This window comes from Thalassophryne amazonica, chromosome 12, assembly GCF_902500255.1.
Source record: "Thalassophryne amazonica chromosome 12, fThaAma1.1, whole genome shotgun sequence".
NCBI classification, from domain to species: domain Eukaryota; kingdom Metazoa; phylum Chordata; class Actinopteri; order Batrachoidiformes; family Batrachoididae; genus Thalassophryne; species Thalassophryne amazonica.
The window spans coordinates 1,728,466-1,751,215 of record NC_047114.1 but is presented as its reverse complement, the minus strand read 5'-3'; the positions used below and the strand labels follow the sequence as shown (position 1 = coordinate 1,751,215).

General features: G+C 41.2%; 1 protein-coding gene across 1 annotated transcript in view; it reads right to left on the bottom strand.

Annotated features, from left to right (window-relative positions):
* Positions 1-8,707: 8,707 nt before the first annotated feature.
* lig1 (ligase I, DNA, ATP-dependent) overlaps positions 8,708-22,750 on the bottom strand; it is a 140,092-nt gene continuing 126,049 nt past the window's right edge. Inside the window, exons 26-28 of the mRNA XM_034183730.1 lie at positions 10,023-10,166; positions 9,486-9,578; positions 8,708-8,843 (exon numbers count right to left, since the gene is read on the bottom strand). Coding sequence (XP_034039621.1) covers positions 8,769-8,843; positions 9,486-9,578; positions 10,023-10,166 — 312 coding nt within the window. The 3' untranslated portion in view covers positions 8,708-8,768. The remainder of the gene's footprint in view (positions 8,844-9,485; positions 9,579-10,022; positions 10,167-22,750) is intronic.

Below are 22,750 nucleotides of genomic sequence, written 5' to 3'. Positions count from 1 at the left end.
TCTCCCTCTGTCTCCTCCCTCTCTCTCTCCCCCCCCTCTCTGTCCCCTGTCTCCCCCCCTCTCTCTCTGTCCCCCCGTCTCTCTCTCTCTCTCCCCCCCTCTTTCTCTCTCTGTCCCCCCTCTCCCCCCTCTCTCTGTCCCCCCTCTCCCTCTCTGTCTCCCCCCTCCCTCTCTCTCCCTCCCCCTCTCCCCCCCTGTCCCTCCCTCTCTCTGTCTCCCCCCCCTCTCTCCCCCCCCCTCTCTCCCCCACTCTCTCTCTCTGTCTCCCCCCCCTCTGTCTCTCTCTCTGTCTCCCCCCCTCTCTCTCTCCCCCTCTCCCCCCCCCTCTCTCTCTCCCCCTCTGTCTCCCCCTCTCCCTCCCTCTGTCTCCCCACTTTCTCTCTCTCTCTCTCTCCCTCCCTCTGTCTCCCCCCCACTTTCTCTCTCTCTCTCCCCCCCCTCTCTCTGTCCCCCCGTCTCTCTCTCTCTCTCTGTCCCCCCCCCTCTCTCTCCCCCCCCCCCTCTCTCTGTCTCTCTCTCCCCCCCGTCTCCCCCCCCCTCTCTCTCTCACCGACACTCAACTTAGGGAGAGGTGGACCTGACTACAACACTGCTAATCGTGGCCCAGATCCAGCACCATGGAAGAAATAAAGTCTACCCAAGTCCGGGTTGAACTGCTTCTGGACATTGGTTCTGGTCCAACTGCCAAAACTTAACTGGTATTACCAGTCATGAAAATGGGCCATTGGGAAAAAAAAAAAAAATCCCTGAAAATTTTTGGCAAAGGCCACAGACCCAAAGCCCCTGGCGGGGGGTCTAGGGTTTCTCCCCCAGAAAAAATTGATCTCAGATGCATTCTGGTGCATTTTCAGGTCTATTTCTCCACCAGAAATTCTCCAAAAAATGTAATTTTTTTGTTGGGTCGGGTCAGGTTTTCCACCCGTCTTTTCACACAACTTGTATTGTGCTGCGGCTTTAATCCAAAAAACATTCATTGTGGTTCAGAAAATGTGCACAGTAAAGGAAATGAAAATTCAAAGAACTCAAAAATAATTCTCAGTATCAATTCAAATGGACCAACAGGAGTATTTATGGCACATTAATGCATCAACTTGTTCAACCTTTACTCACTCAGTTTTTCTAGTTTAGAGTCTTTATTGTCACTGTACATATACACAACGAAATGTGTCCTCTGCATTTAACTAATTACAGTTAGACCACTAGGGGCAGTGTGCAGCCACAGTCCAGCGTCCAGGGACCAACTCCACATGTAGAGACACTGCCTTGCTGAGGGGCAGAGGAAGGCGCAGACTCTAAATAAGCAGGTTTTTGATTGTGGGAGGAAACCACACAGACATGGGTGGAACACACAAACTCCACGCAGAAAGGTTGGGAATCGATCCCACAACCTTCTTGCTGTGAGGCACCAGTGCGAACCACTAATCCACTGTGCTGCTGTTTTGACAGGATCTTTGGAGCTATTGATTATCAGTTTTCAAATTCTTGTCCACCTTAAAATCCTGTTTTTACTTCAAGATTAATTTCTGATCACTGTACATTTTGAACTTAAACTTTTCTTACATTAGAAAACTTTATGTTTAGACAAATAGCATGAAGGGTAATATATACTTGCAGTAATGGTAGACTCATTAAGTCATTCAGCAAATGTTTAAATGTTTCTGATGTGGGATAAGAAAAATATTTAAAATATAAAAAAATATGAAACGGCACTGTGCCATTTTCTTTGATTACGTGATAGTTAAAAAAATGTAAATAAAAAATCTAAGTTATTTAAACTTCAGACTTTTCTTGTAGTTACGGCAGTAACAATAAAACATCTGTGCAGCTTTATTTGTTTCACTTAAAAATAGGTTGAACACTCAGCTTGACAGTGATTTAACATCCTGCAGCTAAAAGCTAATTTTGCTGCTAAACTTCAGCAGAGCGTCAACATCACGTATCATTTTCACTCTCACCTCAGACAAATTTTTGTCCGTTGCTCAAAGCCATTAATCTTGTGGTTGTGACTCGCAGACAGAGTTAAACCCTCGTCTGAATGCTAACAATGTTAGCATTTCTAGCAGCGGGGAGCTTCACCCATTAGCTCCACTTCCAGGGTTGCCAGCTTTGGGACTGGAGTGAGACTCTGCACGCGCAGAGTGTGTTAAGAAAATTTTTGGTAACCCAAATAAAAAACAAAACAGTTCCTGTTTACTAATAAAAATAATAGAAGGGAAACTGATTCTTTTCCTCTCCATCCTCCTTCCTTTTTTAAAACTATTTCAGCAAGCTCAACTACAGACATGTGAGACGCAAATAAAGAAAAATGCTTAAAATGGCTGGAGGTGAAGCCTCCCAGAAGCTGAAGGGTTTTAGCCATGCTTATGCTCCCCAGAACCATTTTCTGCAGTGAATTTTCAAGGAGAGTTAATTCAACTCTTTACAAGTTGGACAAAATTTGTCTTCACATGACAGCAGCTTCTGTGTCGTGTCAGCCTGAAGAGAAGGAACAGACTCGAGCCGAACACCCCTGAAAACTCCCTTCTGTCTGATCATTTCTTAATAACATTTACATTTACTCTGATGGACTACCCAGCAGTGGGGAATAAGTTTCATTACACTAGAAGTCTTTCAGAAAGCGCTGTAACTAGGTTTAAGGATATGATTCCTTCTTTATGTTCTCTAATGCCATATACCAACACAGTGCAGAGTAGCTACCTAAACTCTGTAAGTGAGATAGAGTATCTCGTCAATAGTTTTACATCCTCATTGAAGACAACTTTGGATGCTGTAGCTCCTCTAAAAAAGAGAGCTTTAAATCAGAAGTGCCTGACTCCGTGGTATAACTCACAAACTCGTAGCTTAAAGCAGATAACCCATAAGTTGGAGAGGAAATGGCGTCTCACTAATTTAGATCTTCACTTAGCCTGGAAAAAGAGTCTGTTGCTCTATAAAAAAGCCCTCCGTAAAGCTAGGACGTCTTTCTACTCATCACTAATTGAAGAAAATAAGAACAACCCCAGGTTTCTTTTCAGCACTGTAGCCTGGCTGACAAAGAGTCAGAGCTCTATTGAGCTGAGTATTCCATTAACTTTAACTAGTAATGACTTCATGACTTTCTTTGCTAACAAAATTTTAACTATTAGAGAAAAAATTACTCATAACCATCCCAAAGACGTATCGTTATCTTTGGCTGCTTTCAGTGATGCCGGTATTTGGTTAGACTCTTTCTCTCCGATTGTTCTGTCTGAGTTATTTTCATTAGTTACTTCATCCAAACCATCAACATGTTTATTAGACCCCATTCCTACCAGGCTGCTCAAGGAAGCCCTACCATTATTTAATGCTTCAATCTTAAATATGATCAATCTATCTTTGTTAGTTGGCTATGTACCACAGGCTTTTAAGGTGGCAGTAATTAAACCATTACTTAAAAAGCCATCACTTGACCCAGCTATCTTAGCTAATTATAGGCCAATCTCCAACCTTCCTTTTCTCTCAAAAATTCTTGAAAGGGTAGTTGTAAAACAGCTAACTGATCATCTGCAGAGGAATGGTCTATTTGAAGAGTTTCAGTCAGGTTTTAGAATTCATCATAGTACAGAAACAGCATTAGTGAAGGTTACAAATGATCTTCTTATGGCCTCGGACAGTGGACTCATCTCTGTGCTTGTTCTGTTAGACCTCAGTGCTGCTTTTGATACTGTTGACCATAAAATTTTATTACAGAAATTAGAGCATGCCATAGGTATTAAAGGCACTGCGCTGCGGTGGTTTGAATCATATTTGTCTAATAGATTACAATTTGTTCATGTAAATGGGGAATCTTCTTCACAGACTAAAGTTAATTATGGAGTTCCTCAAGGTTCTGTGCTAGGACCAATTTTATTCACTTTATACATGCTTCCCTTAGGCAGTATTATTAGACGGTATTGCTTAAATTTTCATTGTTACGCAGATGATACCCAGCTTTATCTATCCATGAAGCCAGAGGACACACACCAATTAGCTAAACTGCAGGATTGTCTTACAGACATAAAGACATGGATGACCTCTAATTTCCTGCTTTTAAACTCAGATAAAACTGAAGTTATTGTACTTGGCCCCACAAATCTTAGAAACATGGTGTCTAACCAGATCCTTACTCTGGATGGCATTACCCTGACCTCTAGTAATACTGTGAGAAATCTTGGAGTCATTTTTGATCAGGATATGTCATTCAAAGCGCATATTAAACAAATATGTAGGACTGCTTTTTTGCATTTACGCAATATCTCTAAAATCAGAAAGGTCTTGTCTCAGAGTGATGCTGAAAAACTAATTCATGCATTTATTTCCTCTAGGCTGGACTATTGTAATTCATTGTTATCAGGTTGTCCTAAAGGCTCCCTGAAAAGCCTTCAGTTAATTCAAAATGCTGCAGCTAGAGTACTGACGGGGACTAGAAGGAGAGAGCATATCTCACCCATATTGGCCTCTCTTCATTGGCTTCCTGTTAATTCTAGAATAGAATTTAAAATTCTTCTTCTTACTTATAAGGTTTTGAATAATCAGGTCCCATCTTATCTTAGGGACCTCGTAGTACCATATCACCCCAATAGAGCGCTTCGCTCTCAGACTGCAGGCTTACTTGTAGTTCCTAGGGTTTGTCAGAGTAGAATGGGAGGCAGAGCCTTCAGCTTTCAGGCTCCTCTCCTGTGGAACCAGCTCCCAATTCAGATCAGGGAGACAGACACCCTCTCTACTTTTAAGATTAGGCTTAAAACTTTCCTTTTTGCTAAAGCTTATAGTTAGGGCTGGATCAGGTGACCCTGAACCATCCCTTAGTTATGCTGCTATAGACGTAGACTGCTGGGGGGTTCCCATGATGCACTGTTTCTTTCTCTTTTTGCTCTGTATGCACCACTCTGCATTTAATCATTAGTGATCGATCTCTGCTCCCCTCCACAGCATGTCTTTTTCCTGGTTCTCTCCCTCAGCCCCAACCAGTCCCAGCAGAAGACTGCCCCTCCCTGAGCCTGGTTCTGCTGGAGGTTTCTTCCTGTTAAAAGGGAGTTTTTCCTTCCCACTGTAGCCAAGTGCTTGCTCACAGGGGGTCGTTTTGACCGTTGGGGTTTTACATAATTATTGTATGGCCTTGCCTTACAATATAAAGCGCCTTGGGGCAACTGTTTGTTGTGATTTGGCGCTATATAAAAAAATTGATTGATTGATTGATTGAAATGACCATGTTTTTAAATAATAATAAAAAAACAAAATAACCTTCTGAAGCCCCCAAATCCCCTTCATTTTGTACAACTATGGTCATAACAGTTTGTGCAAAGTGCACAAACATTTCTGAATTTATATCGCTATTACATACAGTATCTTATGATGGCACAATCAAATTATAACAAGTATATTAATGTCTAAACAAAAATAGTAAAACATTTCAAGATACACATAGAGCCTTTATCATTTAACATACATCACTGTGCCTGTTTCATTGTTCCATGGAAGTGCTCTGTTAAAGATTGGACAGCAGATGTCGCCATATTTAATTGTATCAAATGCTTTGAAACACTGAACCATTTGAATACAAATGCTTCATATTGATTCAGTGGTTCAAAACACTTCGGTTTCTCCGTCACTAATCATTTAGTAATAAAATACATCAGCGACCACATTTTTTAGCACGTGCACAGATAGACTTACAATCATGAATACTTGCTAACCAGGACATTAACATTTGACATGTCCTTTAAATGACCTGGTTTACATCTAGTTGAAGTCTGTATCCTACTGTCTCAACACAATTAGTCTGATGAGGCTACGTCTGTAATGACAATTTTATTAGACAACAGATTATTCAATTTGTTAGGCTATTTATTGGTTTACCTTGTCATCCAAAAAGTGGCCGACTCAGAAACAAGATTTGAACCTATGCTCTAATTCTCTCTGAACTCTTCACACGCAGCTGACGTATTGGCAGTGTTGCCACAGTTACTTTGAAAAAATAACCCAATACTGATTTACTCCTGGAAAGTTAGATTACTAGTTACTTTATTAGTTACTTTCAGCAGCTGCTGACAACCCCACCCCCCCAACATGAAAATGATGAACCCGTTTTGTCAACACTCACTTTATAGTCACCTTTTCTTGACTTCAATGAACATAAAGACTTGTTTTAAAAAAAATAAAGGACTTCTTTCTTGACCTCATATTTAACTGTTGTCAGCACAGTAACGGTAAAATGGACAATTTCTCTAACCAACATTGTTCATAAATGTAACTATTAAATTCTTTCTAACATTTAAATTGTAACCATTTTAGTTGTTGAAATTAATTATTATCATTATTATAAGTAGTATTAATAGTAGTAATAGTATGAAAAAAGTGGACAGAACGGAGAAGTGACTCACAATTGACATATTCTGGGATGAAAGTGGTGAAAAACAAAAAAGCTGAAACCCAAAATTACCCAACACTACCCGCACAAAAATGTTTCAATTCTAGAAGCTAGACATTAGCTTCTAGAATTGTTAGTCCCAGATTATAACTAGAATTCTAGAATTGTTAGCCCCAGATTATAAACCAGAATCTAGTTTATAATCTGGGACTATTCCAGACAATAAACTGCAGTGAGTGCAGCATCCATTTAGGTGAGAAAAAAAAACAAAAAAAACAACTTTCCTTATTCAAATTCATTCCAGTAGTATTCTGCTCTTACTAGGATGCAGCAGTTTTCTAGTTTGGCAGATAGTTCTGGAGGAAATCACTGTAGAAATTAACACATTGAAAATATGGTTTGAGCGAAACAAATTGTCATTAAACTTAAATAAAACAGGGATGAAGTGGAGGTGTAAGAGTCACTAGGTGTTCACAGGAAACACTTATTTCTATATGTATTTATTTATTTTCATTGTTACATGGTTTTAGCTTTTCTGTTGTGTTTTGTTTCATTTGGTTCTTTTTGTCTCTTTCTCTAAAATTGTATTGTAACATTATTAGTTTATTATTATTGACTATTGTCTTATGTAGACTATTATTGTTGTTGCGATTAATAATATATGAATAAAAATAAATTAAAAAAATTACAATTTGACTCTTACGACAACGAACACTGAGCCATTATTATACAGAAAAATCACCACAGCGTGCTGATGTGAACAGCTTAATGCTAACTTTAACATTGAAAACGTCATAGACATGCTAACGCGTTAGCATTGGTCCCGTTTTTAAGTTATAAAAAACCTCAACTGTTTCAGAAGACCATAACAGGTCGGTTTAACATAAAAATATTAAATATTACTCACAGACATATGCTCTTCAGGGTTTTAGCGGGAAAAAATTAGGATAAAGCGAAATAAAATCCACGAATCGTAGATTGAAGCACTGCTTCGACCTGCGAATCACTGCTTCGATTGGTTCAAGGTTCAAAGCAAAGCCGCGCTGCAGAAAAGTTAATTAAAAAGTTGATCAATGTAGAGAAATTATTATTTTCCTGACAAACACCCCCCAACACAACGGCCACTCTGAAGGACCGATAAGGGAATCATTAAGCAAGAAGCTTATTGATGTTGGTGGATCGAATCATTTCTTAACGATACCCGAAAGGAACCGGTTCTTGATACCCATCCGTAATAATCACTGGAGGAAAAATGCAGCTCAGAACTTTTAATGTCCGCAACAAAGCAAACCGTTGGCGAGCCACTGCGCAGTCCCGAAAAATATGACTTAATGAACTCCCAAACCCAAAACAAAAATAACCTTCCTCCTTCTTTGGAGACTATTGCATTTGCATTCTTTGGTGGAATGCAAACCAACACAACACGTTACTGCCACCAACAGTTTGAGCGTGGAACTGAATCAAACTGAATGAACATTTTGTGATGTGATTCTTCAGTGATTCTGACCCAGTGTCAAAAATAACCCAGAGTTATTTTTGACACTGGGTCAGAATCACTGGGACAAAAATAAGAGAAAGTGCATACTAGTCCCGGTCCGGCAGCTAGACTCGGGCCGAATCCAGTTTGAATGACGCCCTGAAATCAGTCAGAGTACCCAAACCCGGGTCTGGCTGTCAGAATGTGTTAAGATGATGTAAATGTGTGTACAGAGCAGACAGGCTAATTTAAACTGCAGTTTATCAACTGAAGTGTTTTAGTCCAGTCCAGTGTCTTTTTTGTGCATTTTGTCCATGTTGTCTTCGTCTCTCCATCTCAACAATCTGCTCCTTCAGTGCTACTGGTTCTCACTCTGTCAGGTCTCTACTTCCTCCTGGAACCGCTACGGCCCGTCCTCGGTCTCCCCCCCGGCCCCTACAGCCGGACACTCATATCGTGTAGTGTGAACTGTGAGCACCTTGTCCGTCCCGCTGTCTGAGTGACCGTCAGCTGACGCTGACTTTTTTCCTTCCAGTAATGTTCAGGACGCCAGCGAGCTGCTTCACCCGCTTACTGCTGCAGTCCTTTAATGCACTTTGTTGCTTTTAGACATTACTCAGAAATCAGACCAGTGAGAGAAAAAGAGAAGCTGGCGTGCCGCCCAGACGGTTTGAGGTTTTTGTTTTTTTGTTATAAATCCATCACTGAAGGACTGGAACTGAATTAATGTGCAGCAGCAGATGAGGGTGTTTATATGATTTCTACTCAGACAATGAAACAGTCGATACGGCAGAAGCTCCAGATCAATAATACAAGTAACAGCGTGATTAAAAGCTGTCAGAGTCTTTATTCCCATTCTTTATTAAAAAAAAAAAAAAGAATATTTACAATTGTGCTGGAATCCACGCTGGTGATTAGTTGTGATCAGTAATAGTCCTCCAGGTCAGCTTTGTCTCCCTGATTCTGAATCTGCTGCTGCTTCTTGTACAAGTCGGCGATCTGCAGAAAGACGATGAGGTAGAGAAAAAAACAAACAAAAAGAGAACAAAAAGAAAAAGAAAGAAATCAAGAAAAGATCATTAAGTCAGTAAAAGCAGGAGGAAAGAAAAAAAACAAACACTTGATTTATGTAACGGCTGTGGCGCCGAGCGACAGAAAACACCAGAGTAATAAATAAGATGAACACTAAGCCCCGCCCACTCCAGTCCGGGCGAGACGTCATCTCACCCGCTCACTCTGTGTTTTCATTTCCTCATCGCTCAGTTGAGCCAGATGCTACGTTCTGAAGTAAACGTTGTCGGCATAAATGCACTCAGTGAGATTTAGCGCTCGCTATGGCGTCATATTTCACACGGACACAGGGCCGCAGAGCTCATCGTTACACAGCCGTGTTAACCGTGCGGTGAGGGGCCATTACATAAACCAGTGTCAGGATAAAGAGAGAGAGAGAAAAAAATTTAAACGGTGCCCTTGCTGCGCTGTTCATCCTTGACATTTTACTGGACGTTACGCTCGTGCTCGTGAAGTGACCATGACGAGGCGTCGGCTCTAAATGCCATTTCAGCTGACACGAGACCTTGGCAGCGTATGACTGATTATTCACAGGCTTACTCAGGACCCCCCCCAGGTGATGTAACGTACCTGCTGTCCACTTGTGGCATCTTCAGGCTTCTTGTCGTCTCTAATCCGAATGAAACGAGGGAACCTCAGAGAAATCCCTTTGACTGGATCCACCTGTGGGCCCACAATATAATATTCAAGGGTTTTTAGTGAGTGAGCCCCATTAGCGTGCTAGCATTAGCCTTTCCAAGGTTAGGCGATGCACCGCAACCAAACGCATTCACATTATAGGTCTCTGTGCTCGTTTGGACTGAAGCAAGGCAACAACACAGGAGAGAACGAGTGATGATTAACGGAGCAAACGCCACAACAAAAGAAGTTATGAGTGGCACACCACAAGGATCAGTTTTAGGCCCACTCTCAGTCATAATAATCCTCAGGAACAGTATGATAAGAATGGAAGATTAAGACCAAGAAAGATCGAGGAGTCCATGTTGAAGAATGCATGAAGTCAGCTTTCCAATTCTGTTAGTCCACGTCAGTACAAGGTACTCTGATCCTGGAACGAGTGTATATTTTGTACCAGTAGCACTTAGATGGGGATGAGATTCAACTGACCAATCCCATGGCAGCCTTGTAGACTGGCGACAGCGACAGGTCGGCACACTTCACTTCCCACACCTGCACGGCGTCGAGCCACACGTCAGGCTCTGCTGACTGGTCAACCCGATAGTAGGCACGGGGTTTGGGCAGGATGTGCTCCTGTGGAATACAAAATAAAATAAACTAAAAGGATGCAATTTAATAAAAAAAAAAAAAGAAACCAACAAATATAACTTATTTTGGTATCCTAGTGTTTGGTTTTTCCAGTGTAAAAGCTAACATCCACTACAAACTGAACTGAAACCTCTCAGGCGTGGACACGCATGCACGCACAAAAAAACTAAGAACAAGATTTGTTGGCTACAGTCTTTAATGTGGGCTCCAATATTTAACAATTTCTATTCCAGACCATTCCAAACCTTTTAACAAAGAAAGAGAAAATATTCATTCATTCATTCATAATTATTCTTGTTAAGATGCCCAAAAGCAAATGCAGACAGAGAGAGAAGGAAGAAGTGCCAGCACTGTTACTCTTTAAAAAAAACAAAACAACAAAAAACCTTTCTGTGGGGTTGTGTGGAGTTATTAGAGTTCTGCTATGTTATGCTGTAAACAACATTAAACATAGTTTGCTTCCCTGACTAGGGTTGGGTATCGAGAACCAGTTCTTTTCAAGTATCATTACGAATTGATTCGATCCACCGACATCAATAGTCTTTTTGCTTAACGATTCCCTTATTTGTCCTTCAGAGCGGCCGTTGTTTTTGAGGGTGTTTGTCGGGAAAATGATCATTCACTATGTTGATTACAGACCATGTTGCGGGTCTGTAATCAACCGTTTCTGCAGCATGACTCCACTTTGAAGCGTGAACCAATGAAGCAATGCTTCGATCCACTAGCTCGTTGGTTCTTTGATTTGCTGCTCTTCAGAAACGACAAGTCCACTTCTTAACCCCTCTCAAAGCCATTAAAATATGTCAATCGTGAGTCACTTTTGTGTAGATTAAAGTCACTAACTGGGACTCGTGTCGTGTTGCAGTCAAGAACCGAGGATTGTCCTCCGTTCCATTGGCACAGCTCCAAACGCTGGTCGAGACAGAGTCCAGCTGGAATTAATAACTTCAAAACGAATTGCCGCTTTAAATAAAATGACACTTCTTACAAACGCTGCAATACAGACAAGAAACTACAATCGACAAACGTTTTTCCTCCCAAAATGAGACGTCCTGCATTCTTTATGAATTACATCCTGACGTGCAGCACAGCACCTGTAAGAGCTCAGCTCAGATATACGGAAAGACATTCATGCCAATAATGTCTGAAAGGAAATGCTTTTGACAAAAACTAACAGATTTTGTTTATTTCTATTTATGTCCAGAGATCAAGGATTCACCATGTAGAGTTTATTATGTCCACAGTTTAAGGATCCAGTGACCAATTTCATATTTATTTACTTTAAGACTCAATAAAATGTTGTTCAATTTCAATTCAATTTAATCATCTTATAAAGCACCAAATCACAACAAAATCGGTCTCAAGGCGCCTCACATAGAACAGTTCAACATAAAAAAATTAAAATAAAAAATAAATAAAAATTAAAAAAATTCAAATACATGATTAAAAACATAAGTAAAAGAATTAAAAAGATAAAAAATAAAAACTATTCATAAGAAATAGAATAAAAATAGGCTTTAAGTCTTGACTTAAAAATGTCCATAGACTCCGGCTGTCTCACGGTCGCAGGAAGACCGTTCCACAGAGCGGGTGCACAATAACAAAAAGCTCTTTGACCCACTGACATAGAAAACCTGTAAAGCCTACTTTTAGTACACAAAAAAAAATTCACAAGAGGTATCGATAAGGGAATCGATAAGGAATTGGATCGATAGATAACATCTTATCCCTATCCCTGATTTAGCACAGAAATTGCCACTCTCTCTCTCTCACTGACAACCACACCTGCTCCTAATCCATCATCGATCCAGCTCCCCCCCCCACACACATAAATACGTGTGTGTGTTATTAAACACTTATTACAAATAGATCTCTAGTAACACTAATTAATGCTTTTAATACTAAGTACTAAAAGTTAAACAAATTACTCTAAGCCATAAGTTGTACTTCTGGCTATTATCAGGTTCTCCTGCATTATCTAATCTATTTATCTATATACAGTTATATGTAAAATTTGGGCACCCTTGATTTCCATGATTTTCCTTTATAAATCATTGGTTGCTTGGATCAGCGATTTCAGTTAAATATATCATATAGCAGAGGAACATACTGATAATTGAGAAGTGAAATGAAGTTTCTATAATTTACAGAAAGTGTGCAATAATTCTTTAAACAAAATTAGGCAGGTGCATAAATCTGGGCACCCCAACATAAAATACAACCCCAGTTCCAATGAAGTTGGGACGTTGTGTAAAATGTAAATAAAAACAGAATCCAATGATTTTCAAATCCTCTTCAACCTACACTCAACAAAAATATAAACGCAACACTTTTGGTTTTGCTCCCATTTTGTACGAGATGAACTCAAAGATCTAAAACTTTTTCCACATACACAATATCACCATTTCCCTCAAATATTGTTCACAAACCAGTCTAAATCTGTGATAGTGAGCACTTCTCCTTTGCTGAGATAATCCATCCCACCTCACAGGTGTGCCATATCAAGATGCTGATTAGACACCATGATTAGTGCACAGGTGTGCCTTAGACTGCCCACAATAAAAGGCCACTCTGAAAGGTGCAGTTTTATCACACAGCACAATGCCACAGATGTCGCAAGATTTGAGGGAGCGTGCAATTGGCATGCTGACAGCAGGAATGTCAACCAGAGCTGTTGCTCGTGTATTGAATGTTCATTTCTCTACCATAAGCCGTCTCCAAAGGCGTTTCAGAGAATTTGGCAGTACATCCAACCAGCCTCACAACCACAGACCACGTGTAACCACACCAGCCCAGGACCTCCATATCCAGCATGTTCACCTCCAAGATCGTCTGAGACCAGCCACTCGGACAGCTGCTGAAACAATCGATTTGCATAACCAAAGAATTTCTGCACAAACTGTCAGAAACCGTCTCAGGGAAGCTCATCTGCATGCTCGTCGTCCTCATCGGGGTCTCGACCTGACTCCAGTTCGTCGTTGTAACCGACTTGAGTGGGCAAATGCTCACATTCGCTGGTGTTTGGCACGTTGGAGAGGTGTTCTCTTCACGGATGAATCCCGTTTCACACTGTCCAGGGCAGATGGCAGACAGTGTGTGTGGCGTCGTGTGGGTGAGCGGCTTTCTGATGTCAATGTTGTGGATCGAGTGGCCCATGGTGGCGGTGGGGTTATGGTATGGGCAGGCGTCTGTTATGGACGAAGAACACAGGTGCATTTTATTGATGGCATTTTGAATGCACAGAGATACCGTGACGAGATCCTAAGGCCCATTGTTGTGCCGTACATCCAAGAACATCACCTCATGTTGCAGCAGGATAATGCACGGCCCCATGTTGCAAGGATCTGTACACAATTCTTGGAAGCTGAAAATGTCCCAGTTCTTGCATGGCCGGCATACTCACCGGACATGTCACCCATTGAGCATGTTTGGGATGCTCTGGACCGGCGTATACGACAGCGTGTACCAGTTCCTGCCAATATCCAGCAACTTCGCACAGCCATTGAAGAGGAGTGGACCAACATTCCACAGGCCACAATTGACAACCTGATCAACTCTATGAAGGAGATGTGTTGCACTGCATGAGGCAAATGGTGGTCACACCAGATACTGACTGGTATCCCCCCCCAATAAAACAAAACTGCACCTTTCAGAGTGGCCTTTTATTGTGGGCAGTCTAAGGCACACCTGTGCACTAATCATGGTGTCTAATCAGCATCTTGATATGGCACACCTGTGAGGTGGGATGGATTATCTCAGCAAAGGAGAAGTGCTCACTATCACAGATTTAGACTGGTTTGTGAACAATATTTGAGGGAAATGGTGATATTGTGTATGTGGAAAAAGTTTTAGATCTTTGAGTTCATCTCATACAAAATGGGAGCAAAACCAAAAGTGTTGCATTTATATTTTTGTTGAGTGTATATTCAATTGAATACACCACAAAGACAAGATATTTAATGTTCAAACTGATAAACTTTGTTTTTGTGCAAATATTTGCTCATTTTGAAATGGATGCCTGCAACACGTTTCTAAAAAGCTGGGACAGTGGTATGTTTCCCACTGTGTTACATCACCTTTCCTTCTAACACTCAATAAGCGTTTGGGAACTGAGGACACTAATTGTTGAAGCTTTGTAGGTTGAATTCTTTCCCATTCTTGCTTGATGTACGACTTCAGTTGTTCAACAGTCCGGGGTCTCCGTTGTCGTATTTTGTACTTCATAATGCGCCACACATTTTCAATGGGCGACAGGTCAGGACTTCAGGCAGGCCAGTCTAGTACCCGCACTCTTTTACTATGAAGCCACGCTGTTGTAACACGTGCAGAATGTGGCTTGGCATTGTCTTGCTGAAATAAGCAGGGACATCCCTGAAAAAGACGTTGCTTGGATGGCAGCATGCTCCAAAACCTGGATGGACCTTTCAGCATTGATGGTGCCATCACAGATGTGTAAGTTGTCCATGCCATGGGCACTAACAGACCCCCATACCATCACAGATGCTGGCTTTTGAACTTTGCTCTGGTAACAATTTGGATGGTCTTTTTCCTCTTTTGTCCGGAGGACACGACATCCATGATTTCCAAAAACAATTTGAAATGTGGAATCATCAGACCACAGCATACTTTTCCACTTTGCGTCTGTCCATTTCAAAGGAGCTCAGGTCCAGAGAAGGCAGTGGTGTTTCTGGATGTTGTTGATGTTTGACTTTCACTTTGCATGGTAGAGTTTTAACTTGCACTTGTAGATGTAGTGACGAACTGTGTTAACTGACAATGGTTTTCTGAAGTGTTCCTGAGCCCACGCGATAAGATCCTTTACACAATGATGTCTATTTTTAATGCGGTGCAGCCTGAGGGATCGAAGGTCACGGGCATTCAATGTTGGTTTTCAGCCTTGCCGCATATGTGTAGAAAGTTCTACAGATTCTCTGAATCTTCTGATTATATTATGGACTGTAGATGATGGATTCCCTAAATTTCTTGCAATTGAAAGTTGAGAAACATTGTTCTTAAACTGTTGGACTTTTTTTTCACGCAGTTGTTTACAAAGTGGTGATCCTCACCCCATCTTTGCTTGTGAACAGCTGAGCCTTTTGTGGATGCTCCTTTTATACCCAATCATGACACTCACCTGTTTCTAATTAACCTGTTCACCTGTGGAATGTTCCAAACAGGTGTTCGTTCAGCATTTATCAAGTTTCCCAGTCTTTTGTTGATCCTGTCCCAACTTTTTTGAAACGTGTTGCAGGCATCCATTTCAAAATGAGCAAATATTTGCACAAAAACAATAAAGTTTATCAGTTTGAACATTAAATATCTTGTCTTTGTGGTGTATTCAACTGAATATCTGTTGAAGAGGATTTGCAAATCATTGTATTCTGTTTCATTTACATTTCACACAACATCCCAACTTCACTGGAATTGGGGTTGTACATCAATATTTAGTGGATCCTCCTTTTGCAGAAATAACAGCCTCTAAATGCTTCCTATAGTTTCCAATGAGAGTTTGGATTCTGGTTGAAGGTATTTTGGACCATTCTTCTTTACAAAACATCTCAGGTTTGTTTGTTTCTGAGCATGGACAGATGGACAAATTTTACTGTAGGTAGCAAGTGTTTTTCTTGGAATGCTGTGTTCTTTTTCAGCCATGCATACCGCCCCTTGTTCTGTCCAAATAACTCAATTTTAATTTCATCAGTCCACAGCACCTTATTCCAAAATGAAGCTGGCTTGTCCAAATGTGCTTTAACATACCTCAAAGGACTCTGTTTGTGGCGTGTACGCAGAAAAAGCTTCCTCTGCATTACAGCATCTCCTTGTGCAAAGCGCACTGTTGAATGATGCACAGAGACACTATCTGCAGCAAGAATCTGCAGCAAGATCATGTTGTAGGTCTTTGGAGCAGGTCTGTGTGTTGACTATGACTGTTCTCACCATCCTTCACTTCAGCTTATCTGAGATTTTTCTTGGCCTACCACTTCAGGTCTTAACTAGTACTGTGCCTGTGGTCTTCCATTTCCTCACTATGTTCCTCTCAGTGGAAACTGACAGCTGAAATCTCTGAGATAGCTTTTTGTATCCTTCCCCTAAACCATGATGTTGAACAATCTTTGTTTTCAGGTCATTTGAGAGTTGTTTAGAGGCTCCCATGCTGTCACTCATTAGAAGAGATGCAAAGAGGGGAACCCTAAATACCCTTTCTCATGATTGGATTCACCTATGTAAGGAGGTCAAGGGTCAATGAGTTTACAAAATCAATTTTGTGTTCCAATAATTAGTGCTAAATGTATTCAAATCAATAAAATGACAAGGGTGCCCAAATTTATGCACCTGCCAATTTTGTTTAAACAATTATTGCACACTTTCTGTAAATACGAGAAACTTAATTTCACTTTTCAAATATCAGTGTGTTTGCCTGCTATATGATATATTTAACTGAAATTTCTGATCCAGACAGCCAATGATTTGTAAAGGAAAATCATCAGGGGTGCCCACACACCCACGCTGTAAAACACGTATGTTATTAAAAATAAACACTGTAATTTGTAAGCTGTATTTTCTCTCCCTTGTTTTTACTGCATACTGCATTAACAGACAACCACAAAATGGCACCATTTACAAAGTTGACAAGCTACTCCTGTATAATGATCTCAATGAGGACATGCTAGGTGTTAGAGGAGGGGTAAAATGAATAAAACATGCTCTCAAACTTAAAGATCATGGTCTCGAATAAAAAGGAATAAACTTCATATGCTCTTGAATCAAGTGAGGGCATAACTTTAGTACTATTTCACACTCCACTTGTTTTCACTTTGTGGGATAACTGGAGGACAATGAGGACAGCAAGGCTAAGGTATGGCTAACGACATTTTAAAAATGTATAATCAATCTTAAAATGTTTTCATTTTATGATGTAAATGTGCACACATTTAGGCCATTGTTCACATTTTCACTTGTTCAGTGATGAGAAGAAGCAGTTTACTGATTTTTATGCCTCATATAATAATTTGCCTGATAGCGTTAATTTGCTAATATGTTTGCATTATAAATGAATATATAAATACATAATGCACTGATAAAATTCAACTCATTTCTTGCTGCATGGAGCAACGCCGCCAAGTTTCAAAAATAAATGTGATTTATAGAGTAATACAACTTGTATATGATTTTACTTTCTCCACGATGACATTTTTGGACAGATGCAACTGATCCTGCAGTGTGACATGTCGCCCAAAAAATATGGTACTTCAAAATACAGTGAGATTTGATACCGTCCCCACAGTATGACTATAAGCCAACCATGTACTCAATTTTAAGATTAACGTACGCATTCATGGAGCAGTGGCAGCTTTGCTTGTGTAAAATGTGCTGCAGCCTCACAGCCGCTTCCTAAGAGGCAGCAATGCACCAAAAACCCTGAAATGTTACTGAGCTGCCTGAGGGGCGACAAAAGAGGGCGATTTCCAAACTCCAACTCCATCAGTCACCTGCAAGAAAGCTTTCATTCATGTTACCTGATATTGACAGCTGAAGATGTATCGAGCGCGCTGCAGGCTGAGAAAACATCTACAATATTTAACAGCATCTTTTAGTTTGACACCAGCAATTGCTCCATCAGTGCAGATGTCCCCGTTTTAGAAAATGATCTCGCTTCAGCGAGCGCGACTCTGAAACAGTGAAACGACTGCAGCGCCGTCCACGGAAGTAGGTCACAGTTAAGTAACGGAGGGAAAACAAGGCACTAGCAGGAGCGGCCAGTTTCTGTGTGCATTATTTATGCTGTTGGCATTGAAGTGACACTCTGATACAACGGCGAGGGAGGCGGTGGACGTGCAGGCTGATAAAACACTGCCGATGACAGACACCAGGACACCACGGGGCTCAAACCTTCGGCCTGTCAGTTACACTGAGTGATGCACCAACACCGGACGGCACCAGACGTTTATAAGGACGGCTGTAAGATACGACGTGATGTTACAGCAGTCTGACACCGCGGCTGAAAGGTGGAAATTAACACCTCCACTCAAATACTCCATGAGCAGACGACACAGAAAACCGCTCAGGCTCCAGCTCGTACTCTCCACCCGGAGTTCCAGCTGTAACCTGCGGGTGGAAGACTCAGGGTCCTCAAGAGCAGGCTGAAGCCTTAGACACTGGTTGCTGCCTGTGTCCATTAGAGATCTGTCCCCGTTTGACTTTTTGTTTTTAATCATTTAAAAACATTAAAAGAACTCAGCCACATGCGGTGTGCAGCCAGTACAGTCTGAGTACCAGTCCCAAGCCCAGATAAATGAAGAGGAGGGCTGCGTCAGGAAGGGCATCCGGAGTAAAACAAGCCAAAATTAAAGATGCTGATCACAAATTGAATTTCCATCCTGGATCCAAAGGTTAACAACAACAACAACCGCCACCGGTGCCGTTGCCCAACAGGATGTCGGCACAAACTGGGCTGCGGCTGGGAGAAGAAGAAGAAGTCGAAGAGGAGAAGATGTCCACAGATAGCAGGAGAAGAGGAAAACCAGAAGGATGGAAGTCAGAGTCGGACTTTGAATGTTGGCAGTCTGACTGGTAAAGGGAGAGAGCCGGCTAACATGATGGAGAGGAGAAAGGTAGACATGGGGAGGTGATGGTCTAGTGACTAAGGCATGTGGCTTGAGACCAGAAGATCCTTAGTTCAAATCCCAGCCTGACTGGAAAATCACTAAGGGCCCTTGGGCAAGGTCTTTAATGCCCTATTGCTCCCGGTGTGTAGTGAGCGCCTTGTATGGCAGCACCCTGACATCGGGCTGAATGTGAGACATATTTGTAAAGCACTTTGAGTGTCTGATGCAGATGGAAAAGCGGTATATAAATGCAGCACATTTATCATTTTACCATTTACATACTGTGTGTGCAAGAGACCAAATGGAAGGGAAGTAAGAGCAGGAGCACAGGAGGCGGGTTCAAGCTGTTGTATCATGGTGAGGACAGGAAGAGAAATGGTGTCGGGGTCATTTTAAAGGAAGAGTATGTTAAAAGTGTGTTGGAGGTTCAGCGAGTGTCTGGCAGGGTGATGAGTGTGAAATTGGAAATTGAAGGGGTGATGATGAATATCATCAGTGCATATGCCCCACAAGTAGGTTGCGAGATGAAGGAGAAAATTTGTGGAGTGACCTAGATGAGTTGGTGGAGGGTGAACCCAAGCATGAAAGAGTGGTGATAGGAGCGGACTTCAATGGGCATGTTAGTGAAGGGAACAGAGGTGATGAGGAATTAATGGGTTGGCATCATTGATTTCTATTTAATCCACTAGATGGTGAATACAGCCCGTGAGCTGTTGCCAGGCAGCCGCCTTCTTGCTTAGCATTATTGCGCGTTGTCAGGCATTAGACTGAATCAAAACAGATGATTCGCTGACTTAAACTTGGGTTTAAGTGATCTGAAAATGCCGTTTTGTGCAGCATGCAGGTGCAGTGACAAGCTGCCAAAGGAGTATCAGCTGGTTAAAGGGGAACATTAGACAGCGAAAAATGCAATACTTTCCTATAAACAAACATACCAAAGAGCTTATATTCCACACTTTTTACACTCGTCCCGCAAGTACATACCTTTGTCGGACATTTGAACTTCACGTTCTCCCGAGCGCCCTTGTGCCGCCATCTTTGTAGAATATCCGGGTACTTCCCGCTTGGCACTGACGTCATTGACAAAAGACTGTACATATGCGGCAATGTCCACTGTTGGAATTACAATTTTGTACATGGCCCATGTCAAACAAGCGTTACTTCCGTACATTAATTGAAGTCTCCGTTGCTGTGCTGCAAAACACAGGGCATGACGCGGGGTGTTTGTGGCCAATTAACGAGTGAAGCTTGAATTCAAGGTTCGTTTTCGCACGTTACACACCGTCGGCACCAGCCTGCAGTTTCCACATCTGCGCCAAAGAATGTTGTTCAGGTACCAAGTTTCTATCTCAACATCTTTGCCATCCCAGACTTGAATCCAGTCATCCATGATCCTGGCTGGAATAGATTCCGGATTTACCGGAGGAGACTCATTTATAGCGGCTGCAGTGGCGCCAGTCTCCCACTTCGGTAAAGTTGCAAAGATATTCACAGATTCGAAGTTCACAGCTCAACAGATCTTAAGAGAAACATTGCAGAAAAACAACCACTAGTTTCTAACCTCAGGAAGGTTAGACACATAGAGCTAGAACCTTATTTTTATCCATATGAGCAGTCCTCTGAGTTGAAAAATAACACTGATCTGAACGGGCAGGCAGCAGAGAAACGGAAGCTTAGGGACCGTCTACAAAGTGCAAACACACAAAAAAAAAAGACACCAGAAAATTATTGAATAAATCACTGCAATAAGGAGTGATATCACCAAATTCAATGCACATATCAGTGGTGTTCTGTTTATTATACTACAGAGCTCAGTTTGGGAAAATGGCATTGTGAAAAAACTTTGGAGAATTTTTTATTTTTAAATTTATAGCATTAATGTTATATGATAAGATGTAATCAAAGTCACTGCGCACAACAGTGGGGTCGTGCTGGTTATACGACAGCAGATATAAGCCTAGTAATCGTGGAAACCTTGGGGAATCCCCCTGGGAGATCTATGTACAAGCATTCTGGGGTGTGGATATTCTCCCACAATAACTGTTTACCACAGATATGCCAAATTTACATATTTCATAACCAGTATAGCTGGCATTAAGGAGCCAAGAAATGGAAAGGCTTCTTTGAGTGTAATGGTAGGCTTCAGTGTCTCAAACATGGATGCTCGCAATAGTCAATGTAATATTTTCCATAGTTTGAGCATACATAAACTTCACAGTTTGGTGTCAATGTCTGTTGTTTGACTATAGTCCAACTCTGGGTGTCCATGACAACTGCCACAGAAAATTTCAGGCCTCTAAGATTGCTGAGATATTCTACCTTGAACATGGCTCCAGAAATGACGGCCATAATTTTTGCCTAAAAAATGGCAGACACCATGCACACTAAATTGACCATATCTCAGAAACTACTTGGCCAACAGGCCTCAAACTTCAGATTTGTTGTTCCGAATAGTCTGGGAATATTTGATAAAAATTTCAAGTAAATCTGATACAAAGTGCGTGAGGCCCCTCAAATATTCGTTGAATTGACATGGAATGACCCCTATCCGATAATACAGAAAATACAGTATGTAGTTACATGAGCTACAACTACTTTAACTAATTTAGACATTTATTTTCCATGAATTAGAATAAGCCAAATTTAGCATTACTTATGTTCATATACAGTAGTGTTCAGAATAATAGTAGTGCTATGTGACTAAAAAGATAAATCCAGGTTTTGAGTATATTTCTTATTGTTACATGGGAAACAAGATACCAGTAGATTCAGTAGATTCTCACAAATCCAACAAGACCAAGCATTCATGATATCACACTCTTAAGGCTATGAAATTGGACTATTAGTTAAAAAAAAAGTAGAAAAGGGGGTGTTCACAATAATAGTAGCATCTGCTGTTGATGCTACAAACTCAAAACTATTATGTTCAAACTGCTTTTTTAGCAATCCTGTGAATCACTAAACTAGTATTTAGTTGTATAACCACAGTTTTTCATGATTTCTTCACATCTGCGAGGCATTAATTTAGTTGGTTTGGAACCAAGATTTTGCTGGTTTACTAGTGTGCTTGGGGTCATTGTCTTGTTGAAACACCGATTTCAAGGGCATGTCCTCTTCAGCATAAGGCAACATGACCTCTTCAAGTATTTTGACATATCCAAACTGATCCATGATACCTGTATGTGATATATAGGCCCAACACCATAGTAGGAGAAACATGCCCATATCATGATGCTTGCACCACCATGCTTCACTGTCTTCACTGTGAACTGTGGCTTGAATTCAGAGTTTGGGGGTCATCTCACAAACTGTCTGTGGCCCTTGGACCCGAAAAGAACAATTTTACTCTCATCAGTCCACAAAATATTCCTCCATTTCTCTTTAGGCCAATTGATGTGTTCTTTGGTAAATTGTAACCTCTTCTGCACATGTCTTTTATTTAACAGAGGGACTTTGCGGGGGATTCTTGCAAATAAATTAGCTTCACACAGGCGTCTTCTAACTGTCACAGCACTTACAGGTAACTCCAGACTGTCTTTGATCATCCTGGAGCTGATCAATGGGTGAGCCTTTGCCATTCTGGTTATTCTTCTATCCATTTTGATGGTTGTTTTCCGTTTTCTTCCACGCGTCTGTTTTTTTGTCCATTTTAAAGCATTGGAGATCATTGTAGATGAACAGCCTATACTTTTTGGACCTGTGTATAAGTTTTCCCCTCTCCAATCAACTTTTTAATCAAACTACGCTGTTCTTCTGAACAATGTCTTGAACATCCCATTTTCCTCAGGCTTTCAAAGAGAAAAGCATGTTCAACAGGTGCTGGCTTCATCCTTAAATAGGGGACACCTGATTCACACCTGTTTGTTCCACAAAATTGACGAACTCACTGACTGAATGCCACACTACTATTATTGTGAACACCCCCTTTTCTACTTTTTTTTTTACTAATAGCCCAATTTCATA